This window comes from Cucurbita pepo, chromosome LG15 (assembly GCF_002806865.2).
Source record: "Cucurbita pepo subsp. pepo cultivar mu-cu-16 chromosome LG15, ASM280686v2, whole genome shotgun sequence".
Lineage (NCBI taxonomy): Eukaryota > Viridiplantae > Streptophyta > Magnoliopsida > Cucurbitales > Cucurbitaceae > Cucurbita > Cucurbita pepo.
In genome coordinates, this window is record NC_036652.1 from 5,402,708 (window position 1) to 5,426,207 (window position 23,500).

General features: G+C 35.9%; 1 protein-coding gene across 1 annotated transcript in view; it reads left to right on the plus strand.

The window, feature by feature from the left end:
* The window catches only part of LOC111811251 (serine/threonine-protein kinase TOR), a 38,785-nt gene that overhangs the window by 7,837 nt on the left and 7,448 nt on the right, over positions 1-23,500 (plus strand). Inside the window, exons 11-39 of the mRNA XM_023698013.1 lie at positions 1,889-2,041; positions 2,240-2,361; positions 2,485-2,584; positions 2,733-2,828; positions 4,115-4,245; positions 4,960-5,062; positions 5,527-5,709; positions 5,962-6,054; positions 6,153-6,188; positions 6,267-6,365; positions 6,462-6,560; positions 6,707-6,869; positions 7,430-7,554; positions 8,049-8,101; positions 10,267-10,390; positions 10,482-10,667; positions 11,136-11,288; positions 11,358-11,510; positions 13,335-13,406; positions 13,493-13,627; positions 13,765-13,826; positions 14,637-14,734; positions 16,553-16,662; positions 16,735-16,908; positions 17,007-17,072; positions 18,675-18,743; positions 18,839-18,949; positions 23,110-23,250; positions 23,353-23,478. Of these exons, the coding sequence (XP_023553781.1) occupies positions 1,889-2,041; positions 2,240-2,361; positions 2,485-2,584; positions 2,733-2,828; positions 4,115-4,245; positions 4,960-5,062; positions 5,527-5,709; positions 5,962-6,054; positions 6,153-6,188; positions 6,267-6,365; positions 6,462-6,560; positions 6,707-6,869; positions 7,430-7,554; positions 8,049-8,101; positions 10,267-10,390; positions 10,482-10,667; positions 11,136-11,288; positions 11,358-11,510; positions 13,335-13,406; positions 13,493-13,627; positions 13,765-13,826; positions 14,637-14,734; positions 16,553-16,662; positions 16,735-16,908; positions 17,007-17,072; positions 18,675-18,743; positions 18,839-18,949; positions 23,110-23,250; positions 23,353-23,478 (3,336 nt within the window). The remainder of the gene's footprint in view (positions 1-1,888; positions 2,042-2,239; positions 2,362-2,484; positions 2,585-2,732; positions 2,829-4,114; positions 4,246-4,959; positions 5,063-5,526; positions 5,710-5,961; positions 6,055-6,152; positions 6,189-6,266; positions 6,366-6,461; positions 6,561-6,706; positions 6,870-7,429; positions 7,555-8,048; positions 8,102-10,266; positions 10,391-10,481; positions 10,668-11,135; positions 11,289-11,357; positions 11,511-13,334; positions 13,407-13,492; positions 13,628-13,764; positions 13,827-14,636; positions 14,735-16,552; positions 16,663-16,734; positions 16,909-17,006; positions 17,073-18,674; positions 18,744-18,838; positions 18,950-23,109; positions 23,251-23,352; positions 23,479-23,500) is intronic.

A 23,500-nucleotide genomic window follows, 5' to 3' on the forward strand; every position in this document is an offset into this window, starting at 1 on the left:
AATTTTCTCTTTTATTTTCTTTCTAGAGGTTAAGTTTTTTACTTGGCTAGTCCTCTACAAAAGACTTTTAACACCTTGGACGAGGTGTCAAGGAGGTGACCAATGTCAAAACCATACTATGAAGAGAGTAGGTTGTGACCCTCACGTCGAGTGAAGCAAAGCGGTGATCCTCGAGAGGCGCCCATCTGGCCACGCGAGGGTCAATACAGAAGAATACCATGATGTAACCAAGGAGGAAGGTGCATCATCCAACACACCATATAACATGTGCACTGAAGAGGGAATGAGCCATAAGCAAGATAGGGGCAACGAGTAGACATGAACATCACATATATAGGCTTGTTGAAGGGCCAGGTAGGGCCCCGGGCCTTAACCTCGAAAGTTGGGTTCCAAAGGGAATTTAGAGATACGGTTCTGGAGTCAAGTCATCCATATGAAATATGAAAGCTTGCCAAATTTGGTGTTCAATCAGACATCAAAAGAATGCTCCACGACATCGTATGTCCGCTTGCCAAAATCATGTCTACACCGGTTAGTTTGGAAATTCCTCATAATATACTATAGGGGGAGGCATGGTGCCAACTCTCCACCACCTCTTTTGGCCTTGTGGCCTAAGCAAGCTACCCTGTGGCACATGCGTGTGTCACAGTGAGGGCGAGCGTTCCGAGACAAGTGTCTCGAACGACTTCCTTTGAAATGGATTTTTCAAGGACAGTACCGGGCGGCACGGTGTGTCGATATTGTGCCCCAGTCCATGTGTCGGAGGTTGGATTATGCATCCTCTATCTAGTACAGAGTTGCAAATGACATGACATAGGCACAGGAGGGCCAATGCCTCGATAGAACTTAGATGGATAGATGTTTGTGATGTCCCGATGTGATGAATGACACGTGGGCTTGTTCTCGATGGCATGACTGAGTGAGCTACGATGGCCAACGACACCTCGTGACTTAGGATGGTGTCAAGACATATGGACATGTTGATTGAGAACCAAGATGACAGGATGAGATGCAATGTAGCATTGAGAGACCTTGGCCTCGAGTAGAGGCAAGGTCGCGTTGAATGACTTGACCTAGTGTAGAGCAAGTCGGTTATGTTGCAGACGATTGAACATGTACGCGCAAGTGGCATGTGTGGCCGAACAAGCTTGGATTCTGCACAAGGGATGTTCGGTTGACAAAGACAAACTTTGCCTAAGGTCCGACGAACCCACAAAGTGGGGCGAAAAACATATATTTGGTTGGGTTTCCCTCAAGGCTGGTCGTGAGTGTGTCAAGATCACGACACCAGACAGTCTATGACAATTAACAAATGGACCAATATGCTGTATTCTTTGCTGGAGCACAACAAAGGATCTTGATAAAATTCTTTGGGATTGTGATTTTGCCTGTGCAATTTGGAATCAGTTTTTTAGGAGTTTGGCCTAGGTTTGGTTAGGCATATAAGCTGCAGAGAGATGATTCATCCTCCCTTTCACGATGAGGGAATCTTTATGTAGCAAACAAGGGTGTGTATCATTTTATGGGGACTTTGAGGAGAGAGGAACAATAGAGTTTTTAGTGGGCTTGAGAGATCTTTGAGGGAGGTCCGGTCTTTTGTTAGATTCTATGTGTCTCAATGTGCTTATATTATAAAGTTGTTTGGTAATTCTCCGTCGCAAAATCCATCAAATGCAGAAGGCGACAGAGGGAGGATGCTAATGGCCATACATAATTCATGACTGCTTTTGAATTATTGTTTCTTATTATAAAAATTTGGGATTTTCTTGAAAGTTGTTTGTGCATTCCTCACTTCTGTTTTGGCCCTTTTTAGGAATTTTCCATAAAATACGTTGTTCTAACCTGTGCAGCCCACTTTGTTTTTGTACTAATATATGCCTTTTTACAGCTTGTGGAAAAGCTTCTTATTGCGGCTGTTGCAGATGCTGATGTTACTGTTCGCAATTCCATCTTTGTTTCTCTACATGGAAATAGGGGTTTTGACGATTTTATAGCACAGGCTGATAGTCTGAGTGCAGTATTTGCTGCACTTAATGATGAGGTAATTCATTACTTTTAAATTATGGTTTGAGGATGTCAAGTGCAGTTTGCTTTGGTGTGTTAATATGCTGGGTGCAATGACAATTTTCAGAGCAGTGCTGGACTCTGAAATTTTTTGAATAGTGCTTGTTGATGTCTTGTTTCTTATAAGGATCAAATTTATTTTTCACAAGTGTGCGAATATGATACAATGATGTAGGATTTTGATGTTCGAGAGTATGCAATATCCGTCGCTGGGAGATTATCTGAAAAAAATCCTGCATACGTTCTTCCAGCACTTCGTCGCCATCTTATACAATTGTTAACCTATTTGGACCAGAGGTAATCTTAAGCAGGTTTTTGTCTTGGATTCTTAAATCTATCATTTTTAATTGATAATGAACATTATAACTTATAGAAGTTCAATTTATTGCAAGGCATCAGTTAATTTTTTAAAGTTAGCAGTGCAGATAATAAATGCCGAGAAGAAAGTGCGAAGTTGTTGGGTTGCTTGATACGCAATTGTGAACGATTAATACTTCCTTACATTGCTCCAGTCCACAAGGTTCAATAAATCATATATTGCTCATCAACTTCTGTGTCTCTCTTTCATGCAAACACTTGCACTCTCACACTCTCTACATGCACTCTCTCTCTTGCTCTCTGTCTGTCTGTCTCTTTTCTCTCATCTGTACATTGGATATTTCATGTAGGCACTTGTGGCAAGGCTTAGCGAGGGCACTGGGGTGAATGCTAATAATGGCATTATCACTGGAGTTCTGGTTACTGTTGGAGATCTTGCTAGAGTGGTGGGTGACATTATGCATGTTTCTGGCATTAAGCATTCCAAATAATTACTCTGTTTTACAAATTAAATCTTGTTTATGAGTTAGGGAATTTGACCATCCTTTTGGCCTGCTTCTCCCCTTCCCTTCTAAACGATGTTTCATGTGTAGTGGGTGTCCCATGCTCTCAATTTTTGTGCTAGTCAGGATTGTTGTTGTAGTGTTAATGTTTTTGTCATGTCATGTTTTTTTGTTTGTTTGGAATAATTACCATTTCCAAGAGAAAAGAATATAAGAGGGGGAATGTGTTTTGTCCCAGTAACTTGTGGAGCACATATACTTTGGTTGAATGACCCTCTTAACACTTGTGTAACATTCGGCAAGAGCATTTTTTTTTATGAAAAAACTAAGAGCATTTTTCTCAACATAGAAAATGGTGTTGTAGTTTGTTGGTGTAAGGTTTCCCTTCAGTGATGTCTAGAGGTGGACCTTGTTTTCTGCGGTCCATTGGAATTGTCATTTTTCAATATAATTTTCTGAAGGACCAACAATGACATTAAACTCTTGGACACAAACATCCCTTGGAAGGTTGCAATTGCAATACATCCTTTTGTTGCATTGGGGTCTACAAACACAAGATTTTATTAGGTCCACTTTTTGCTGCCACTTTAATTCCAGCTGCCCTTGCACTGTACCTAGGTATATGATTACTGTCAACGGGGAAATTGCACTTTGAGATATCGACATACAAGTTCATTGGTTCATCGAACAATAAAAGCTTTTATCGTAAATGTTTCTTTGTCTGCTTTACTGTATGCATATCATCAAATTAGGCTATCCAATTGTGTCTAAAAATGGATGTAGGGTTTCAATTACAAGGGGCCATAAAGGTATAGGGTTTCATTTGTTCACTCAAAGGATATGACTAACCACTTATAAAGTCTTTGTAAAGGCTATCTTCCACATATTTGGATTTGGTGGTAGCCACTTATTAGGTCTGATTTTAAATATGGAGTTACTACTTAATTGATGAGATCAAAAGTCTAGAAATTGTGAATCAATAACTGTACTGATTGTTATTTGGTTTTTGGACCTTCTGATATAAGTTATTTAATATCTTGTTTCTTACCATTAAAAAAAAAAGTGCGAGTAAACCTATAAAAAAAAAATAATTCTGCTTGCATTTTCCCCCTTTGTTTAGGAATTCCTCAATTTGGAGCACGGTCAAATGTTTCACAAAAAGAAAAAAAAGAGCATGTCAAATGTGTTACAATTTTTCGTTTCTTTATTCTCTCTATGGTTGTTGACAGGGTGGTTTTGCAATGAGAAAATACCTCCCTGAACTCATGCCGTTGATTGTTGAAGCCCTGTTGGACGGAGCTGCTGTTGCAAAACGTGAAGTGGCTGTCTCTACCCTTGGTCAAGTTGTTCAGAGCACAGGGTATACGACCTTTTCATAATGCCTTTAATGTTTATGGATTCTCATGTTTACCTTAGGGTCTTTGTTAAGGCATATATCTGGAGTTTGGACCCAACCTAATCTTTTAGGTTGCAATTTTTTCTAACCTAAATGATTCTGATTAGATGGCAGACCAATCCCAATCAAACCAACATTTTCATTGAATTGATTTTAGTCTCGTTGGGTAAAATCTACTTTCAAAATGTATGGAAAACAATAGTGGAGTAATACTACTTCGAAATATCCATTACCTATTTTTCCACTTTGAATTAATGGAAGTAGCTCTCTCTAGATCGTGAGGAACAATAGAATATTTGGCTTGATGGATTTGAATATGCTAGATTAAGGGCTCATGTTGATGTTCTCTTTTGAAGCCTTTTTTGTTGGTGTCTCGTTACTGGATGTTTAAATCGGAATGTTTCTATTTTTCCTTTGTATTTTTTGGCAACTTTATTGTTTGTATTTCACTCTTTTTTTTTAATCTTCTACGCATTACGCTCTTTTAATTTCTGCAATGAATTGTTTAAAAATAGCGCGTCCTTTTTGTTTTGTCCTACACATGTAAATTGTTCTATTAAAAAAATATATATATATTTCTACATTGCAAGAAGCCTTGAATGACATTTTCTTTTATTTTCTTTGTAATTTTACCCCTTCATGTTGACGGAAGAATTAATATTTTCACTGTCATGATAGGTATGTTATAACTCCGTACAATGAGTACCCGTTGTTGCTTGGCCTGCTGTTAAAATTGCTTAATGGTGAGCTAGCTTGGTCTACTAGACGTGAAGTATTAAAGGTAGCTATTCTATAACCAGACGAAGTGTCTGTTTAGAATACCTTAAGTTTAAGCACTTTTTAAAATATGTTAAACAAATATATTGTAACATTTTCTTTTTCTAGAAGTGCTTTCTTCAACACAATTTTTTTTGTTGTACTATTTTCAAAAGTGTTTCTATTAATTACAAATTTGTTTATTTTTCATACTAATTTTAAAGATTTTAAGTTCATCTCTTTATTTTTTGGATAATATTTCTCAAAAGTGTTGCTTCAAAAGTAGTTTTTAAGTCGACCCAATTTTTATTAAGTGTTTTTTATTCATTAAGATTTTTTTTTTTAAAAAAAGATTATGATTGTTTAAAATCATTCCAGAAGCATGCTAAACAAATTATTAACAAGCATTTGTTTTCAAAATTTATTTCAAACACACTAGAAGTTTATATCATTAACGTGCTCAATTCTAAATCAATTGACCTTCATCAGGTTCTAGGAATAATGGGTGCTCTGGATCCTCATGTGCACAAAAGGAACCAACTAAGTTTGCCAGGGTCTCATGGAGAAGTTACACGTGCAGCAAGTGATTCTGGTCAACATATTCAATCTGTGGATGAACTTCCTATGGAGCTGTGGCCCTCGTTTGCAACATCCGAGGATTATTTTTCCACGGTACTTGGCTCGATGAAGTATAGTACATATATACACAATTCTAAAAGTTTGTTAAGGTGTCAATTAAACATTGGATTCAATTAAGTGGTCCAGATCTAGTTCCCTTTTGGGGCCACCAACTGCCATATATGTTCCACTAGGTTTCTAAATTATGAGATATTTGAATTGAAAATAAGTCATAAATAGAGGAATGAGAAAGATAGATGTTTCTGGTACTCGTACTTGTGTTTTCACCTGTATTAAAATCTTCAGGTGGCAATTAATTCACTCTTAAGAATACTTCGGGATCCTTCCCTTGCGAGTTATCATCTTAAGGTGGTTGGATCGCTTATGTTCATATTCAAGGTATGCAGATGAAGCAATTATTTTCTAGTTAGTTGTTCTCAGACTTGAGTTTGCTCCATTGTAACTAATTTTTCCAATTTTTTGATGTACAAATATAGTCTATGGGCCTCGGTTCTGTTCCATACTTACCCAAGGTCAGTTTATGTGATGATGAATTTAATTAATTTGGAATTTGTTCACTTGTCTAAATTCTTTCCTGCTCTCAACTTCAGGTTTTGCCCGATCTATTCCACACTGTTAGTACATGTGATGATACTTTGAAGGACTTCATAACGTGGAAACTTGGAACTCTAGTGTCTATTGTCCGCCAGGTTTATAACAAACTGCAGTGTATTGGCATTTTATCCATGCTATAAATGATTTGGTTATCCAAGAATATTCTAAAGCTTATGCTTATGCTTGTGCAGCACATTCGCAAATATTTACCTGAATTGCTCTCTCTTATATCAGAATTGTGGTCATCCTTCAATTTTCCCTCTACCATTCGTCCTCCGCTTGGCTATCCGGTTAGCATGTTTTGTCATCTTTTATTTTTNGGGGGGGGGGGGGTGGTGTTGGTGGTGGTTGTTAATGGACCTTTCAGTTTCATTCTTCATGCTTTATACCATTAAATAGCTTCTACCTGATATTGTATTTTAATTTGTTTGTTTAGGTTCTTCACTTAGTGGAACAACTTTGTTTAGCTCTCAATGATGAGTTCAGAATGATTCTCCACATTATTCTTCCTTGTTGTATTCAAGTACTAAGTGATGCTGAGCGGTGTAATGATTATACCTATGTTCTTGATATTCTTCACACTCTTGAAGTTTTTGGGGGTTAGTACGCATTGTATTTGGACTACAGTTTTATTATTATTATTTTCTCTCAGTTATGTAGCTTTCAGTGTAAAGCTTCTTGCAGTTAATACTGTTCTTGTTTTGATATTAACTTTTAATCACTGATCCACCCAAATGAATGTCACTATTGTAGTCAACTAGCAATGTACATCACTTTTTCTCTCTCTTTTTCGTTTGTTTTCTTTTTTTTAACCCCCTTAATAAGAGACAATAAGAATTTATACTGCTCAACACCACCATGTTCTCCTGTTGTAGTGAGCTGGTCAAGGAATGCATAACATGAAGATTCAGGATTTAGTTTATCATAATGAAATAAAGAGATTTTATATTGTAGTTACCTTAAAATAAAATTTCATACATGAAAATTTTTCCTTTTCTTTCCCGTTCCATAATGATTCCAAATAATGTATCATGAACATGAATAATTCTTGTATTTCTCATTATGTTTTATGCTAAGTGAGGTTTTTACTGGTTCATGTCGTTAGTTTTTTCCTATTTAATGTAACCTGTTGTGCTTGAACGTGTAATTCATGTTGAAGGCACATTGGACGAACATATGCATCTTCTTCTTCCTGCACTTATTCGTTTATTCAAGGTGGATGCTCCAGTAGACATAAGACGTGCTTCAATCAGAACTTTGACAAGATTAATCCCTCGTGTGCAGGTTCATCATTGACCCCCCTTGTGCATATGCTAGTTTTTTTTTTTTTTTTTTTTTTTTTNTTTTTTTTTTATCTTTTTAGTTTTTAATGTTAGAAACGAAATATTATTGATCTGAAATTAAGGTGTACAAAAATGAGTGAATCAAAGGTATTCCCGAAGTAAAGNTTTTTTTTTTTTTTTTTTTTTTTTTTTTTTTTTTTAATTTTAATTTTGTCAGTTGAGAAATTGGGAGTTGCAGAGAGATAGGAGAGATTTAGACGATGAGATGTTTTATTATGCATCTTGCACTGACTGAGGTCTAATATCACCAGCTGGTGATTTTGAACAAGCTTTCGCTTACAATTGAAGAGATTTTTAACAAAATAGTTTAATGAATCTTCATGATGAAGTGTGTGTTATAATAACATCATAAACACTTTTTTCCCAAGAAGAAAATCTTTAAATAATTTTTTATATTTCTTGTCTCAGTTTATCTTACTGTAATAATTTTGTCAGGTAACTGGCCATATATCTTCTCTTGTGCATCACCTCAAGCTTGTCTTGGATGGGTCAGTCTCTCTCCCTCTTCCTTCTTTGTGTATATAAATATATAAATACATACATAATGAACAAATATTCTAGATATCAGCTTCGTAAGAAAATTAATATTTGAATGCTACATATTTATCTAGTGCTGAAGCAATAACAATATCTGGATAATGAAGAACCTTTTACTTAAGCAAACTTAATAATTAAATCAATAAAAAAAAACAGTGTCTTAAAGACAAAAAGTTTAGCCATGTTCCAAGAGATCAACTAGGCGGAGGCTGGGGCTTGTGCTTGACACAACTTGCTCTAAGTTATCTTCTTAACCTTAGTTATTTCATGCCAGTGGGTGATGGCCAAAGTCGATCTTTTCCCAGAAAAGAATTTGAAGCTAGTTGTGGAGTAGTGGGCATGAAAGAGAAGAGAGGAAGCTTTGTCCATTGACATTTACCTTGAGGTTTCTTTGAATAGTTAATTTTCAAGAGCCACAATCAACATCCCTGAAATCAAAGATAAGCCACCCTTTTGACATAAGACCTTTGATTATTTTTCTAAACTCATTGATGCCAAGACCACCCAGAGAAAGAGAGGCTGTATCCTTTGACCAGTTCACTAGATGGTTCCCACATCATTGGTAATTCCATGCCAAACAAAGTTTTTAACAATTGTCTCCAAGATTATACTTTTTTATTTTTGTTGTAATTCGAAATGGAGAGGTAATACAAAGAAATTTCGTTGAGGTGGCCAAAGTCAACCTTCCTCCTTTGGGATATAGAAAAACTTTACCACTTCGCTATTTTACCTTGAACTCTGTCAAAATAGAAGAGAGGAAGGCATTCCTCTCAGTTGCAGCCTGAGATAGGAGAAGGTGAGAGTCACAATTATACTCAAAAGTCGAGACCTTCTAGGCCTCATCTTTGTGGTCACCTATTGAAGGAAAGGAAGAAGCTTCTTTGGTTGGCTACCATTCGACCCCTCTTTTGGAATCTTTGGGGAGAAAGGAACAATCCAGTTTTCAATAATAAGTTCACCTCAAATGACAATCATTTTAGAAAATACTTGTTATACTGTCTTTTATGGGTGTAAATGCTCCTCTTCACAGATTATAGTTTTTTTACCTAGCCCGCTAATTGGAGGGGTTTATTTTTTCATCCACCTACAGTTGCTAGGTTTTTCCCTTTTCTTTGTTTATTTCATTTATCAATGGAAACATTTGTTTCCTTCTAAAAGAAAACTGCGCTGGATAATAGTTCTTACCTTAATAATGGTTTTACCTCCAGAGGTAGGATTCTTATTAATGGTAGAGGTAGGATTCTTGCTTTAGGAGGCTTGGACAATGTGATTCCCTCTCCGCCTTCTTGTGTTGGCTTGTAGTGGATATCCTGAGTAGACTAGTCACGACGGGGTATGTTTGAGGGGTGTCAAGTATTTGAGAAAATTTTCATTAAAAAAAAAACATGTTCTATTTGGGAAAGGAAGACTATTAGTATTATAAATCACATCCTATACTTCCCATTTATTTCAGGCTTGAAGATGAACAAGAGTAAGTATCCGGTGTTAGGCTTGAATGATGATCCTTGAAATTTAGATAGATGGAAATCACTAATGGATTATGAGGTCGGCTCTTGCCCCTTCTTGTATCTAGGTTTCCCATTTGGAAATAATTTCGTTTTTGGGACCTGGTCTTAAACAAAATCCAATTCTTAAACACCTTGCCTCTTGGAAGATGAGCTTCTTCTCTAAGGGAGGTGCATGGTAGGATAAACTCTAATCTAGTTGGTTTTGAGTAGAATCTTGACTTGCTTCCTCTCTTTGTTTTAGATCCTTAGGTCAGTTGATGAGAGATTCTTTGTGGGGCATGTTGGACAAGGGGAAGGGATTGCATGTGGTTAAGTAGGATATGGGGTCCAAACCGATGGACCACCATGGTAACTTGAAAGTGTAATGAGGCTAAGTGGTTGTGACTTCCTTGGGAGTTTGACACCGTGTGGCACTTTCCTCTATGAACTAAAGTTTGTTTCTCGTTAAAAAAGTCTATTTCACCTTAAGGACGAATTATGTTTTGCGGTAATATGTTCCTGTTACTTTGGAACAGTCATGAATTACACAGATTTGTGCCCTTTGTTTACTCATTTTTCTTCTTCATTTCATTACTCCTTCATTTGATATTAAAATTTTATGTGCACAGGAAGAATGATGAGCTCCAAAAGGATGCCGTTGATGCACTTTGTTGCCTAGCCCAGGCCCTTGGGGAAGATTTCACTGTCTTTATTCCATCAATTCACAAGCTCCTATTGAAACATCGCTTGCGGGTTTTCCTACTCTTTTGACAACATTTAAATAATTTATTATGCATATTTAATTGTATTTGGAGAATGATAAGTGAATGTTACCCTTTATCAGCATAAAGAATTTGAGGAAATTGAGGGACGTTTGCGAAGACGAGAGCCATTGATCTTGGGGAGCACTACCGCTCAACGGTTGAGTCGGCGAGTTCCAGTGGAAGTCATCAGTGATCCTCTAAATGATGGTGACTTTGACCCATATGAAGATAGGTCTGATGTGCATAAACAGTTTAGAGGTCACCAGGTATTTGTGATTTGATTTGTATAATGTTCCTGAGCTCCTGCAGACAGAACTCATTTTGAAATGTTCATTTCTCTAGTTAGTGAATAGTTTTGGATGAGTAAGAAGAAACTAATCAGATTTCAAATAATTTGTGAAGGAGACAAAATCTGCTTTTGAAATGAAAGAAAGAAAAAACCAAATTTGAATCAGTCTTGTAACTGATCTTATAAAATAAGAAATAAACATTGGTTACTATGAAAACTAACTTTAGCCTTCCTTCACAATGGAGGAAAAAAAATGTATGTTTGCCGAATATTGTGGAAGTACTATCTTTTTAAATGCAATGGTAAAACAAGTTGTATGTTTCTTTTGTCCTCTTTATATGCATTCAAGTTTCTTGGACTTGCATGTCCCAGATGTTATCCAATCATCTTTTTTTCCTTGAGATGCCATAGTACATATTTTTTGAAATTACAGTTTTTGGTATAGGTTAATGATGGCCGATTGCGCACTGCTGGAGAGGCTTCCCAGCGAAGTACTAAGGAAGATTGGGCTGAATGGATGAGGCATTTCAGCATTGAGCTTCTTAAGGAATCACCTTCACCTGCATTACGGACCTGTGCAAGACTTGCGCAGTTGCAGGTTAGCTTAGTGGAATTTATTTGCACTTATATCTTCAAAAGATGGATTCTGATTGTATGTTATTGGCAGCCTTTTGTTGGGCGTGAGTTATTTGCAGCTGGTTTTGTTAGCTGTTGGGCACAATTAAACGAGACAAGTCAGACACAATTAGTCCGGAGCTTGGAGATGGCCTTTTCCTCCCCAAATATTCCTCCTGAAATTTTGGCGACGCTTCTTAACCTGGTTTGTTTCTAGCATGGTTTATTTTTTAATTCATATAGTTTAATTTTGTGGGTGCAAATACTTCACTTATTTGATAAAGTTAGTTAACTCCTCATGTTGTGCTAACAGTAAACTAGTTAAGTACTGTAATGCAGTGAGTGTTTACTCCAAGCTATAGCGAGCATCTTAAAAATGAATAGGTGCTGAATAGGATTAGTGTTCTGGATGGTTTGAATGAATCTAGCCAGCGGTTGAGCTAAATTTATAGGGTGTTTTTTGGGAGGACCTCCTTCATAAGGGAGATTTGTTGGAGACAAAAGGCTAAAATAAAGTGGATGACAAACATACTTATTTCTTTAGTAAAATTACCAGTTCAAGGACTAAGATGAAAATTTTCTCCCTTGATGGAGAAAATGCTAGGATGGTGACTGGTAGAAGAGGAAAATTTCCTTTCTCTTTGCTCTCCTTGGCTTTCCATAGACATTTATTATCCCATCTTTGTGAAGGATAGGGAAGGGTTGGAGGCTCCTTTCTTGTTAGAGATATAAAAGGTGGTCTTTAGCTTTGATTATGTTGAGGCACCTGGTTTTGATGGATTGCTTTATCAACAGGAATGGGAGCTCATTAACGAGGACTTCTGCAAAGTCTTCAAGGATTTTTATGATCGAAGGGATCATCGATTCTTTCATGATGGACTTTCTTGCGTTGAGTAGGGCAGGGACCTTATTTAGTTAGATGGAAGATGGAAGGTTGTGCCAAAGTTGGTTGAGGAGGGAGTGTCAAATGTAGGAAACTTCGGAGTACACAATGAGGCCCACATAGCCAAGTAGTTGTGGTGTTTTCTTCAAAGCCTAACACTCTGTGGGATTGGATCATCGTGGGTATATAGGGGTTGTCCTCTTCTAAGCAAAGGTCAATTTTGGGGGTGAGAGGCACTTGTGGGAACTCTTCAAAGGCCTACCTTCTCATTGAGTTACTTCTTTTAAGTTTATTAAAATTTTGAGTCAAAGATCTCTTTTGTATTTGTTTTTCCCATCTTCCTTGATGGGCTGTCTTACTTGGTTCGAGGGATTCTATATCTTTCAACTCTGATTTTGTACATCGGCATCCACTTATTGTTATCTCTTCCTTGATTTCTTAATTGTTGGCTCCATTTTACCTCGTGTGACTGTTCCCATACAAACCGCTTCATGTTTTTCTCTTTTACCTTTCTTTTTTCAGCCTGTTCATGCATAGGAAGATAAACTCTTTTGATTTGATACAAAGAGTTAGTCCATGATGTTGGGTTCACATAGGTGTATTTTGTGTAACACCTTGGAGAATTGTTATACTTTGAAGATGCAACTTTGCTTCTTCAACTTAAAATGCATATTTGGAATCTTTTGATATTTTCTTAGCTTATAGTAGTTCATATTACTCAATGGTTGAGTAGGCATTGTTTTAAACCCCCCACAAGTGGGGAAAGAGTTTTGTGGGGATCGGCCTATCTTATGCAACATCGTGGCCAGGAAGAATAGGAAGATTTTTAGGAGGAAAGATCATGGAGGAGGTTTGTTTTTGTAAATATCAATTGCTGCTTAATCTTAATAGTTGGAGTTCTTTTCTTTCGTTCTTTGGTTTGGCATGCTTATTTGTTTTATGAAAGTATGGTTATATGTATATGGGTAGAAAATAACTTTTGTATTCATTAACCTATGATTGATGGCTTTAGGATCTCCTTAATTTTTGGCAGTAAATTATCTCATTTGTACTGATGTTTCAATGCAGCGTATTCAAACATCTCGTGCTTATCTCTTAACTGCTATTTTTGTTCTTTGTATTGTGGAATATGTTGGAAATTTGCAGGCGGAGTTTATGGAACATGATGAGAAGCATCTTCCCATTGACATTCGTCTTCTTGGTGCTCTTGCAGAGAAGGTAAACTCTATGTTTCAGTATGAAGTTATAGCTCATGTGTGTTTGAAGAGGAACAAATAGACAATTTATTGTGAGAATTTATTCAGTGTCGTGCATTCGCCAAAGCTCTGCATTACAAAGAAATGGAATTTAGGGATGCGAGTACCAAGAAGATGGATACCAATCCTGTTGCTGTAGTGGAAGCACTTATTCATATAAACAATCAGTTGCACCAACATGAGGTTAACTTTTTTTTTTTTTTCTTCCATGCATATAATTTAAGCTAATATTTCATGTGGTTTGACTGCTTACTTTCAATGGATCGTGCTATCTTCAAATATTCATTGCCACTTCAGTGATCTGTGTTTGTGTTTTCTAGGCTGCTGTCGGAATATTGACATATGCTCAACAACATCTGGGGGTTCAGCTGAAAGAGTCCTGGTAACTTAGAATGTTCTGTTTTTTCTTTTTCTTTTTTCCTTTCATATCTTGATATTGAGTATTTTGTTGTTTGAATTATTTGGGGGTTAAGACAATTTTCCAGTTTGGTTATTAGAAGGAATACTAATGAACTCGTGCTTTTTGTTCAGTTTAATTAAATTAAAAGTTCAAAGCTAAAACTGACTCGGACAGCCAATTACAAAAATGAAAATGTTATTGTTTTAACTTTAATGGTTTTCAACTTTTTAATAATATAGTTTTGATTAAATAATGGTTTACGTTAGCTTTGAACATCTTTAAGTTTAATCCATTAAAACCCATTTATTTATTGATATTTGAATTAATCATTTATCTATTGTTAATTTCGATTGACTGTCAGTCAAAGTAGCTGAGTAAAATATTATTTTATTGAAGACAATAAATTTATATATTCACTATTAAGGGTGGGTGATTATGGAACTCAAAATTTTTAACGGGATTGAATTGAAGTTTTGGAGTAGCTTTAGGGTGCCTATGGTGATGATAATAGAGTCCTCCCATAATATAGGAAGTATGAATAATACTTTTGTCTCTCTCAAACATGGGATATTACCAACAACTCACTCCATGGTATAAATCCGCTTTCAGACAACCACTTTGGATTTCTCTGTCAAATGAAATAGTGTAGGTGGGATTTCCTCCATTTCCCTACTATTAGGAATTCATTTACTTGTATTCTCTTGTAATCCTTTAACAATGTAATTGAGCAATGTTAGCTTTAAATTTGGTGGATTTGAAACGAATAGTAATCACCTTATTTGCTATTTTAAGGTATGAGAAGCTGCAACGTTGGGAAGATGCTCTTAAGGCATATACTGCCAAGGCATCCCAAGCATCAAATCCACATCTTGTATTAGATGCCATGTTAGGTTTGTGACTTGTTGACAACTCATTCCTTACACTTATGTCTTGTTCTGTTTCCCTGTTATAAATGTATTTATCCTCTTTTAACTTGTATCATTGAGCAATAAGTTGATTACTTCTGCATATCGATTGCAAGAATGGTGGGGCAGTTTTGATATGAAAAAAAAGGAATTCTGTTACCTAATAATGATCATGTACATTGATTAACTAGTTATATGTGCTCTTTATACTGGAGGAGTAGAAGTCAAACTCGTACCTGTAATTTTGTAAAGAACATTCTACTAAACTAAAATTACAAAATTAAAATTTTACTTCATTAGTTTTAATGTCCAGCCTTAAAGATGGTAGAGTCAATGATTATTTCTTTGTCTGTATGCAGGTTTAATCTATTTATGACAAGATGTAATTAAACTAAAAATAAACCTCTTGACTAACTTATGGATTTGATGGATTTCAATGGCTCTTAGCCTGGTTTTTTAGTTGTTTTCATACACACACACACATATAAAGCCGAAATCAAAAGGAGCCTAACTAAACGAGAAAGGGCATAGTTGCAAAAGGTCGGTGAAGCACTTTAAACACCAAAACTCAAGCAGAAATATGGAACCTAATTAGAGATCACACATCCTCGTTAGATCGCTCAGCCTCTCAAGGTTTTACTGTTTCTCTCACCTCAAAAGCTCCACTAAATCAAGAAACCCCCGCAAGCACTAGAAGTGCATCCTTTTACTGAAGGTAAAAGGGCGGATGAAAGAGCTACTCAACCATAGAACGACCTGTTGGCCGGTCTAAATTGAAATCAAATGCCTTAAAGACTTAGCTTTGAACTGAAAAAGCATATTCACATCTTCTGAAAGGTGGTCAAGATCCTCAAACGCATCTTAAGAAGCATCAGATACGATGGTGCATCTAACTACTAAAAAACTAGGACATGGGCAAGGTGGTCAAGATCCTCAAACTAGAGTAATGACTAGAAATGAAAAACAGTTATCCATACATAAATCCAAAGCCTTCCTCTTAAAGCTCCACAACATCTTCACTTTATCATATGCATCAACATTAAAAATCCACAGCCTCGAAATCTGGTTCACCTAAAGACAAATTAGCTACTTCAAGCATGCTGACATTATCAAAAGAATCAGCATCTCCAGCTGACTTGTTCGCTGGGTTAGAACAATGTCGCACAATCACAAATAGTTGTGAGGGTGTGATTGTGACACTAGACAATGAAGTGAAGTATTCTTCTTGTTCTAATACACCACAACATAGAAAAAAAAGTATTCACTTGGTTGCAATCCATTATCTCCATAGGCCTCTCTCGTCTTTGAGAGTTGAAAATGACAATCCTCTCATGTTGAGCTGCCTTTTAAACTAAATTGATATTAGCAAGATCAGAAGAACATGAATGTAGTAGCCTCAGAATAGGCTGGGATGAATTTTTCCAAACATGGAGTCTGGACAAAAAGTGGGAACTACCTGGCCGTTGATTTTTATAGGAGCACCTCTTAATACTTGCAAAAGTTGAGAAGAAAAAAAAAACGCACATTAGTGGCAAAGCCTGTGAGAAATAAAATTTTATTGACTAGAATGAACCCTCCACCCTAGTCCTCTTTTTCTTAAAAAAAGTGAAAATAAAAAAATGATTAAAAACCCTTATATGATTCTTGATCAATGGCCATTCTTTTAATTCTCTCGTCTTTTCATTAAACAGATATGGAAAACAGTCGGACTACTTGTTGAATTGTATTTATCTTATACTTATGAAAACATTACGGCAACCATTTTTGGAGGTTAATTTTAAATATATTATGAATGTGTAACAGGACGGATGAGATGCCTTGCTGCATTGGCTCGATGGGAAGAGCTTAATAACCTATGCAAGGAGTATTGGACCCCTGCCGAGCCAGCTGCTCGGCTAGAAATGGCTCCAATGGTTAGTATTTGACGTTAACCTAAAAATTATTTTGTCGTTACAATTCTTACTTATTTTCTGAGGGTGCACCAGGCTGCGAGTGCTGCATGGAACATGGGAGAGTGGGACCAAATGGCAGAATATGTTTCTCGGTTAGATGATGGTGATGAAACCAAACTTCGTAGCTTGGGTAACACTGCTGCTAGTGGTGATGGAAGCAGTAGTGGAACTTTCTATAGGGCTGTCTTATTAGTTCGTAAAGGAAAGGTACTGTTAATAAGAACTCTATGTTTGATACTATTTTGTACTTGTTTTTCCTTCGCATCATTTTCCAAGGGGTTTTGACGCCAGTGTTTCTGTTCCAGTATGATGAAGCACGTGAGTATGTTGACAGAGCTAGAAAATGTTTAGCAACAGAACTTGCTGCTTTGGTTAGTAATCCCTTCCACCCCCCCACCCTCACACACACCTGACACACACCAACTAAAAAATTTATATCCTATTTTGTACTTTATTGTTTACTATATTGAGTCAAACTTTAATTGATATGCAAATTACAAATTCTAGGGACGCAAGATTTTTTTCCCAAAATAATATAAAGAAGGTTCAGGTGTATGATTGGTTGTAGTAGTAATAATGCACGGGGTAGTTATGAAATGAATTATGGTGAAAATTTGTGTGATACTCTATATGTGCGTTCTTTTGGTGTTAATGATTGTTGTTGCATTCTGCTTCTCATGATTTCATATATTGTTGGTTTTATGACCTATGTACGATTGACATAACATGTTCGAATGGGTTTAGAGTTCAAAATTCAAGTATGATTCTTTAATGATAGGCCAATGTTAAACCTTCAAACTCTTCCACTTCATAAACACGCTAGTCTGTCAAATAAGCTTTGAGTAATATTGCAACTGAAAAGTTACTTAAATTTCTGAGAACTCAAAGTCCAAGATTAGGCTCCCTGATCTTGTGGACACCAAATATACAGATTCTCCTAACAGGTGTGGTTTCAGATTCACGTACTTGTTATTTTGGAGTTCTTCGATATTGGGGGAGTTTATCTTGCGCTTTCTACCAATATATTTCTTAAACAATACTTTCTACTGAGACATTTCTTGAGCATCGCTACCAAAATTTTCTTCAGATTCAAGGTTTTAATATTGTCTCCGTGATAGGTGATATCGATGGAGCTTTTCCTCATGTCTAAAATTGTAAAAGCTAAGAAATACGAACACTTTAGTTTAGCTAGCTTGTCTATGTCGGACACTCTGACTATGGTTGGACACTTGTTAGCATGATAAATGTGTTAGATACTAGTTGTACTAAGTCAATAGGTCCAACATTCGTTACACATCTATTTAACTCTTGTTATTTGCTTCTAGAGGGATTAGGCAAGGAGATCCACTTCCTTCTTTCCTTTCCTATTTCTCTTGGTAAGCAAAGCCCTTAATGCTCTAGTGGTGAATAATTATTCTAAAGGACTCTTTGAGGGCTTCAAAGTTGGATCCACCAATGTTCGTGTTCCCATTCTTCAATTTGCAAATGATACGCTAGTTTTTTGGAAGTATGATGATTTGATGCTTGAAGTTTTCTAAGAACAGAATGAACGATTCTCAGGTCTCAACTTATCTTAATTCCGCATTAACGCAGGATAAGAAAGGATGGCATTAGCTTTTACAATGTGTTTAGTTGTCTGTTTCTGTTAGTTTCCAGGTGTACAGGCTGGTTTTTAAACTTTAGTTTGGGGAGAGGGATTTATTCATTTTCTTTTTTATCATGTTGTTAATGACGGGGCCTACCAGGTCTTTGGACTTGTCTGTTAAGAACTGCACAATATCATCCTAAGGAGCATGCTATGATTCATATTACATGGAATAAGGTTCAGGGAACTCAACATTTCTATTTAGATGAGATCGACTTCTACTAATCCACATAAGCATATGATATGGTCCAAGTTATATTATGTTCTTATTTGCATAATTTGATTGCACTTTATTTTGGGGTACTTTAACTAGACATCTGTATTCTAGGTACTGGAGAGTTATGAGCGTGCTTATAGCAATATGGTCAGAGTTCAGCAACTTTCAGAACTAGAGGAGGTGGATTTATGAATAACAAATACCATTTTATTCCTACATCATATTTTTCTTCTTTATTTAAGGCAACGGTTATTTTATGATTGGTGTTCAATTAGGTTATTGATTACTGCACCCTTCCTGTTGGGAATTCCGTTGCTGAAGGACGACGAGCTCTTATTCGAAATATGTGGACAGAACGCATACAAGGAGCAAAACGGAATGTTGAGGTACTGATGCATTTTCCTATTTTTTATTTTTTATATTTGCTCTGAGGTATGGGCTAGATATAATTTTTTGACATCCCACCTTTGATACGATGCAGACCCAACAGTCAATGGTTTTAGCTTACCATCTTACTTGGACTAAATTATCTTTCTATTCAAACATTCAAATTTAGCATTTTTCGAGAATTAGTCTCTTTTCATTTCTTCAATGAAAATTTCCGTTCCTTTTTTTTTCAGAAAAAAAAAAAAACTTGCTACGAATAAGAACACACAAAAATAAACTTAGTGAGGTTTTGGTTGAGGTTGCTGGGTTTGTAACTCTTTCAACACAACCAGTTAATAAAGATGATATCTCGTTCATAACCAAGCTCCAGCCATGAACGTTTTTTAGCAACAATGCTTGGTGGATAGAATGATCTTTTTCTGTATTCTAGTTTCAAATTGACGTTATCCCCAACCACCACCCCGATTTTGGAGGTTATTTTGTAGTATGTGATTGTTATTTTGTAATTTTCTTTCTTGATCTATTGTTATTTTAGTTTGATTGGTTAGCTTGAATCCTCTTTAAATAGGCGGTTATTCTCTTGTATTGTTTTTCTTGAAAACAGAAAATAATTTCATGATAATGAAATGAAAGAAGGGAGTTAGTGTCCCAACCACCTTAAGGTATATTACAAGAATGGTCTCCGACTTAAAGTTCAAGAAGAAAGACTATGATCTCTAAAAGAATGTTGGTGTTTACACCAATATAGAATACTAAAATAAGGGTAAAATAAACTTTTAGTCCTTGAAGTTTGGGTTTGGTGTCTATATGGTCCTTGAAATTTCAAAAACGACATTGTTAGTCTCAGAAGTTGGAGAAATAATTCAGAAATGGTCTAACAGAAAGCTGATGCATCCGGAAAATTGTTTACTGTGTTTCGCTGATTTGCCAAAAAGAATATTAAATTAATGATTTTATTCATTTATTTATTTTTGTGATTAGACTTCCTTCCTCTCTCTCTCTGCCTTCCACTATTCTTTTTACAGGATTAATTATGTTTGTACTCATTAGTCAGAGCACTATTCTCTTAGCACATTTTTAAAATAATTTGAATTTTGTGTTCTTTATTCAAATACCTCCACATTTCTTGATTATTTAAGTTAATTTTTAAAGTCTAGTATTTTTTTTCTCTTATAGATAATATTAAATATTTCTAAATGCACCTTAGTTCACTTAAGTGAAGCCTTCTTATCGCCTTTTGCTTTGAGGCAATTAAGAGGATTGTCGTCTTGGAGGCCATCTCGGGCTTTGGAAACACAGATATCAACCACCTTTAGATATGAAGACATTTCCAGCTATGTAGCTTGTGCTGGATTTTTTCGACAATAGGCTGCCAAATGGGTGGACTCTTCAGATTGCAACCGTAAGCATGGTCAAGAACCTTGGTTGATTCTGATGCCTTCTCAAAGGTTTTGATGAGATTAAACATTTTCTAATGTAGTGTTAATACTAGAAAATAAGTGTGTCATCCACAAATCACAAACAATTAGTTGGAGGAAAGATGTGTCACTGGTGGCTGTCTTGAGTTTACCCATATTTGTAATTTGTTATATTATATACTAAATCATCAATAGGTTACTATAAATTTAATTATTCCTAACACTCTGCTCGTGGGCTTGAAAGTTTGTAAATGCCCAACAAGTGTAAATCAATAGTGATTGGAGAGGAAATGACATTAGTAGAGTTCGAACACAAGACCCTTTGATAACATGCTAAATCGTCAATCAACCTTCTCCATATTGGTTTGAGAATCAGTTCTTTCATGCGAGTATAAGCATTCATTTGAGTAGTTTTGGAGATTTCCCCCCATGATGTTTGCTTACATCAAATTGGTATAAGAGAATCTCGTGAGAGGGCTTGATGGTCGGGCAAAGGGTTCCCACCTCCTGAAGTGATGTAGTTCAATCCGTTAGAGATTTTAGAGTGGAACTCCACCATAATTCATTGACAATCTTTTTCACCAAGAACACTTGCCATATGCTTACTGTTAGTTGATCAAAATTCAATGTACGGAAGGTACAATGGCCAAATAGTTGGATTAACTAATCTTGAATCTTTCTAATTGCACGGTCAAAGAGGGCAAATAGAAGGTAATGACCATAATCTTCATTAAAATGACAAGAACAACCAACATTACCAGCAAGAATGGTCAAGAGAGCACACCTTTAAGAAATCGTTCAGAACCTTTTTCATCATGATAAACTCCAAGAATGCTAAAATGAAAGGACTTTGGTCAAAGATTCCAATTGTGCCAGCAAAGAAGAGGTGTTTTTTCATGGGTTTTTGAATACCTTCGTTATGTTCATGATCATACAATTTTGAAGAATGTAGGGAACAATCTTTCCATGGATTTGAGGAATATTTCAATGTCAGAGGTTGAATTCTTGTTTTGAATGGAAAGACTTTTTGCTGAAAATGAAGTATCAACCAAAACAAGGAGATTTTCAGCTTAGATATTATGTCATTTTAAGCATCTGAGCGTCAAAGGACCAATTTTCCAGTTTTATAATTATTTGGAAGTTTGATAAATGTTGTATTGGAGTTTTGATGTGCTTAAAACAGTATACTCCACTGGAGTGTTTTCTATCATTGGAAGAAGTAGTTTAAAGTAAGGTTTCTAACTTCATATCTTGTAAACTAGTAGGCGTGTTATTCTTTCTAAGGAGGGCAGGAATGGATCCTCTATAAAAAGGAGGATCTATTGTGCGAGGATTGTTCCTTTTTGTTATTTTAGTTTGATTAGTTAACTTGAATGCTCAGATTCATTCTTTGTACTGAGAGACTTTTGAAATCATATTAAACATTCTTTTGAGGATTCTAGTAAATTTTCTCCATTGATGTTTGGTTGCATCAGAAAAAATGAGTTTTAAGTCACAGTGACTACCTACCTAAGATTTAGCATCCAACGAGTTACCTTAGCAACTAAATCTAAAAGTAATACATGAAAATATTCAAGGTGTGCAAGCTAGCGTGAACAACCATAGATACTTTTTAAAAAATTGAAGTTATGCCCAACTAGACTCTTTTGACTTGTTAAGAGATGAGAGAAGTTTTATATAGTTCAGTTGATTTGAAAAAATTTCCATGAATTTCCCAAAAGGGACAGTCTTATTTTAATCAAAGAGTGCATCAGTCTTAGTGAGAAAAATGTGCACTCTGCCAATGGTAATTGGAAGGAGCTTTATGATCTTGTAGTTTGATAAAACCGTACGATAACTATAATCAATCAAGATGTACATCTCACGTGGCTCATGATTTTTAGACTTGAATCAATTGCTCTACGCATCAAACAATCAAGTCTTGAATTTGATAGTACTCAAGTTAATTGCTGGTAAGCTGTGTTTCTGAATGCTAACCAGGACAACATTTGTGGCATATTAATGATAATTACTAAGCCTTGATATAACTTTAATTAATTCCTTGAATTTCTTCATGAGATGGCTAGCTAAATTTCTGGGTGAAACGCTGAATTGCTATTATATGATATTAATGTATTCATAACAATGTAATGCGGAGCATATATACCATGTTAATCAATTTCCAAAAGTAGACGGTATGAATTACCTATTTGGCTTAGAGAACCATCAAATGTTGTTTATAATTATTAATCTGTTCATGTTTCCTCGAGTAACTGCAAAAATTCCAAGTAAAAATGCCTAATTTCTACGTTTTTTATGGACCTTAGAGGTGTTGTATGATGGAATTGTATTCCACGTTAAAAAGTTCTCAAGAATATAGAGAATTCATGACACGTTTACCGAAAGTCTTTTCTTCAATAAAAATAAATTTTGCATGTTCTTGTTAAACTAGACCCCAAAAGATGACAGGTCAGAGTAAATTTAATGGTTTTCTTCTTTTTCAACTGACTCCATCACTTATGGGTTAGTAAATAAGTATGGGACCCTATAAGTGAACTATTAAAACAGGAATATTGTTGCAAAGGTTTGAACTTTGAATCATTTGCTCTCATAATATCAGGTTATCACTAGATCCAAAGGTTAAGTGAAAAGTTTAATTTTTCTTTATATATTCTCTCGACTATTATTTATAAATATTGATTTTATCGCATTATTATATCTATCTAAAATTAGCTGGCTTACCGTACCAATCAATTTGGTAGGTCTGGCAAGCAGTATTGGCTATTAGAGCCCTTGTGCTGCCTCCAACAGAAGATATTGAGACATGGCTAAAGTTTGCTTCTCTTTGTCGGAAAAGTGGGAGAGTCAGCCAGGCTAGATCTACTCTTGTTAAGCTCTTACAGGTCAGTGTTCTATATTTATTTTATATGTATAAGAACTTTTAGTTGTTGCTGCTTCTAGTTCTACAATTTTCTTCTCACAACATTACTCTTGGTTTTGTACAGTACGATCCTGAAACATCTGAAAATGGATGGTATTCTGGGCCACCTCAAGTAATGTTTGCATACTTGAAATACCAATGGTCACTTGGGGAGGATATTAAACGCAAGGAAGCATTTGCTAGGTTACAAGTAAGATCTTCTCCACCAGTAA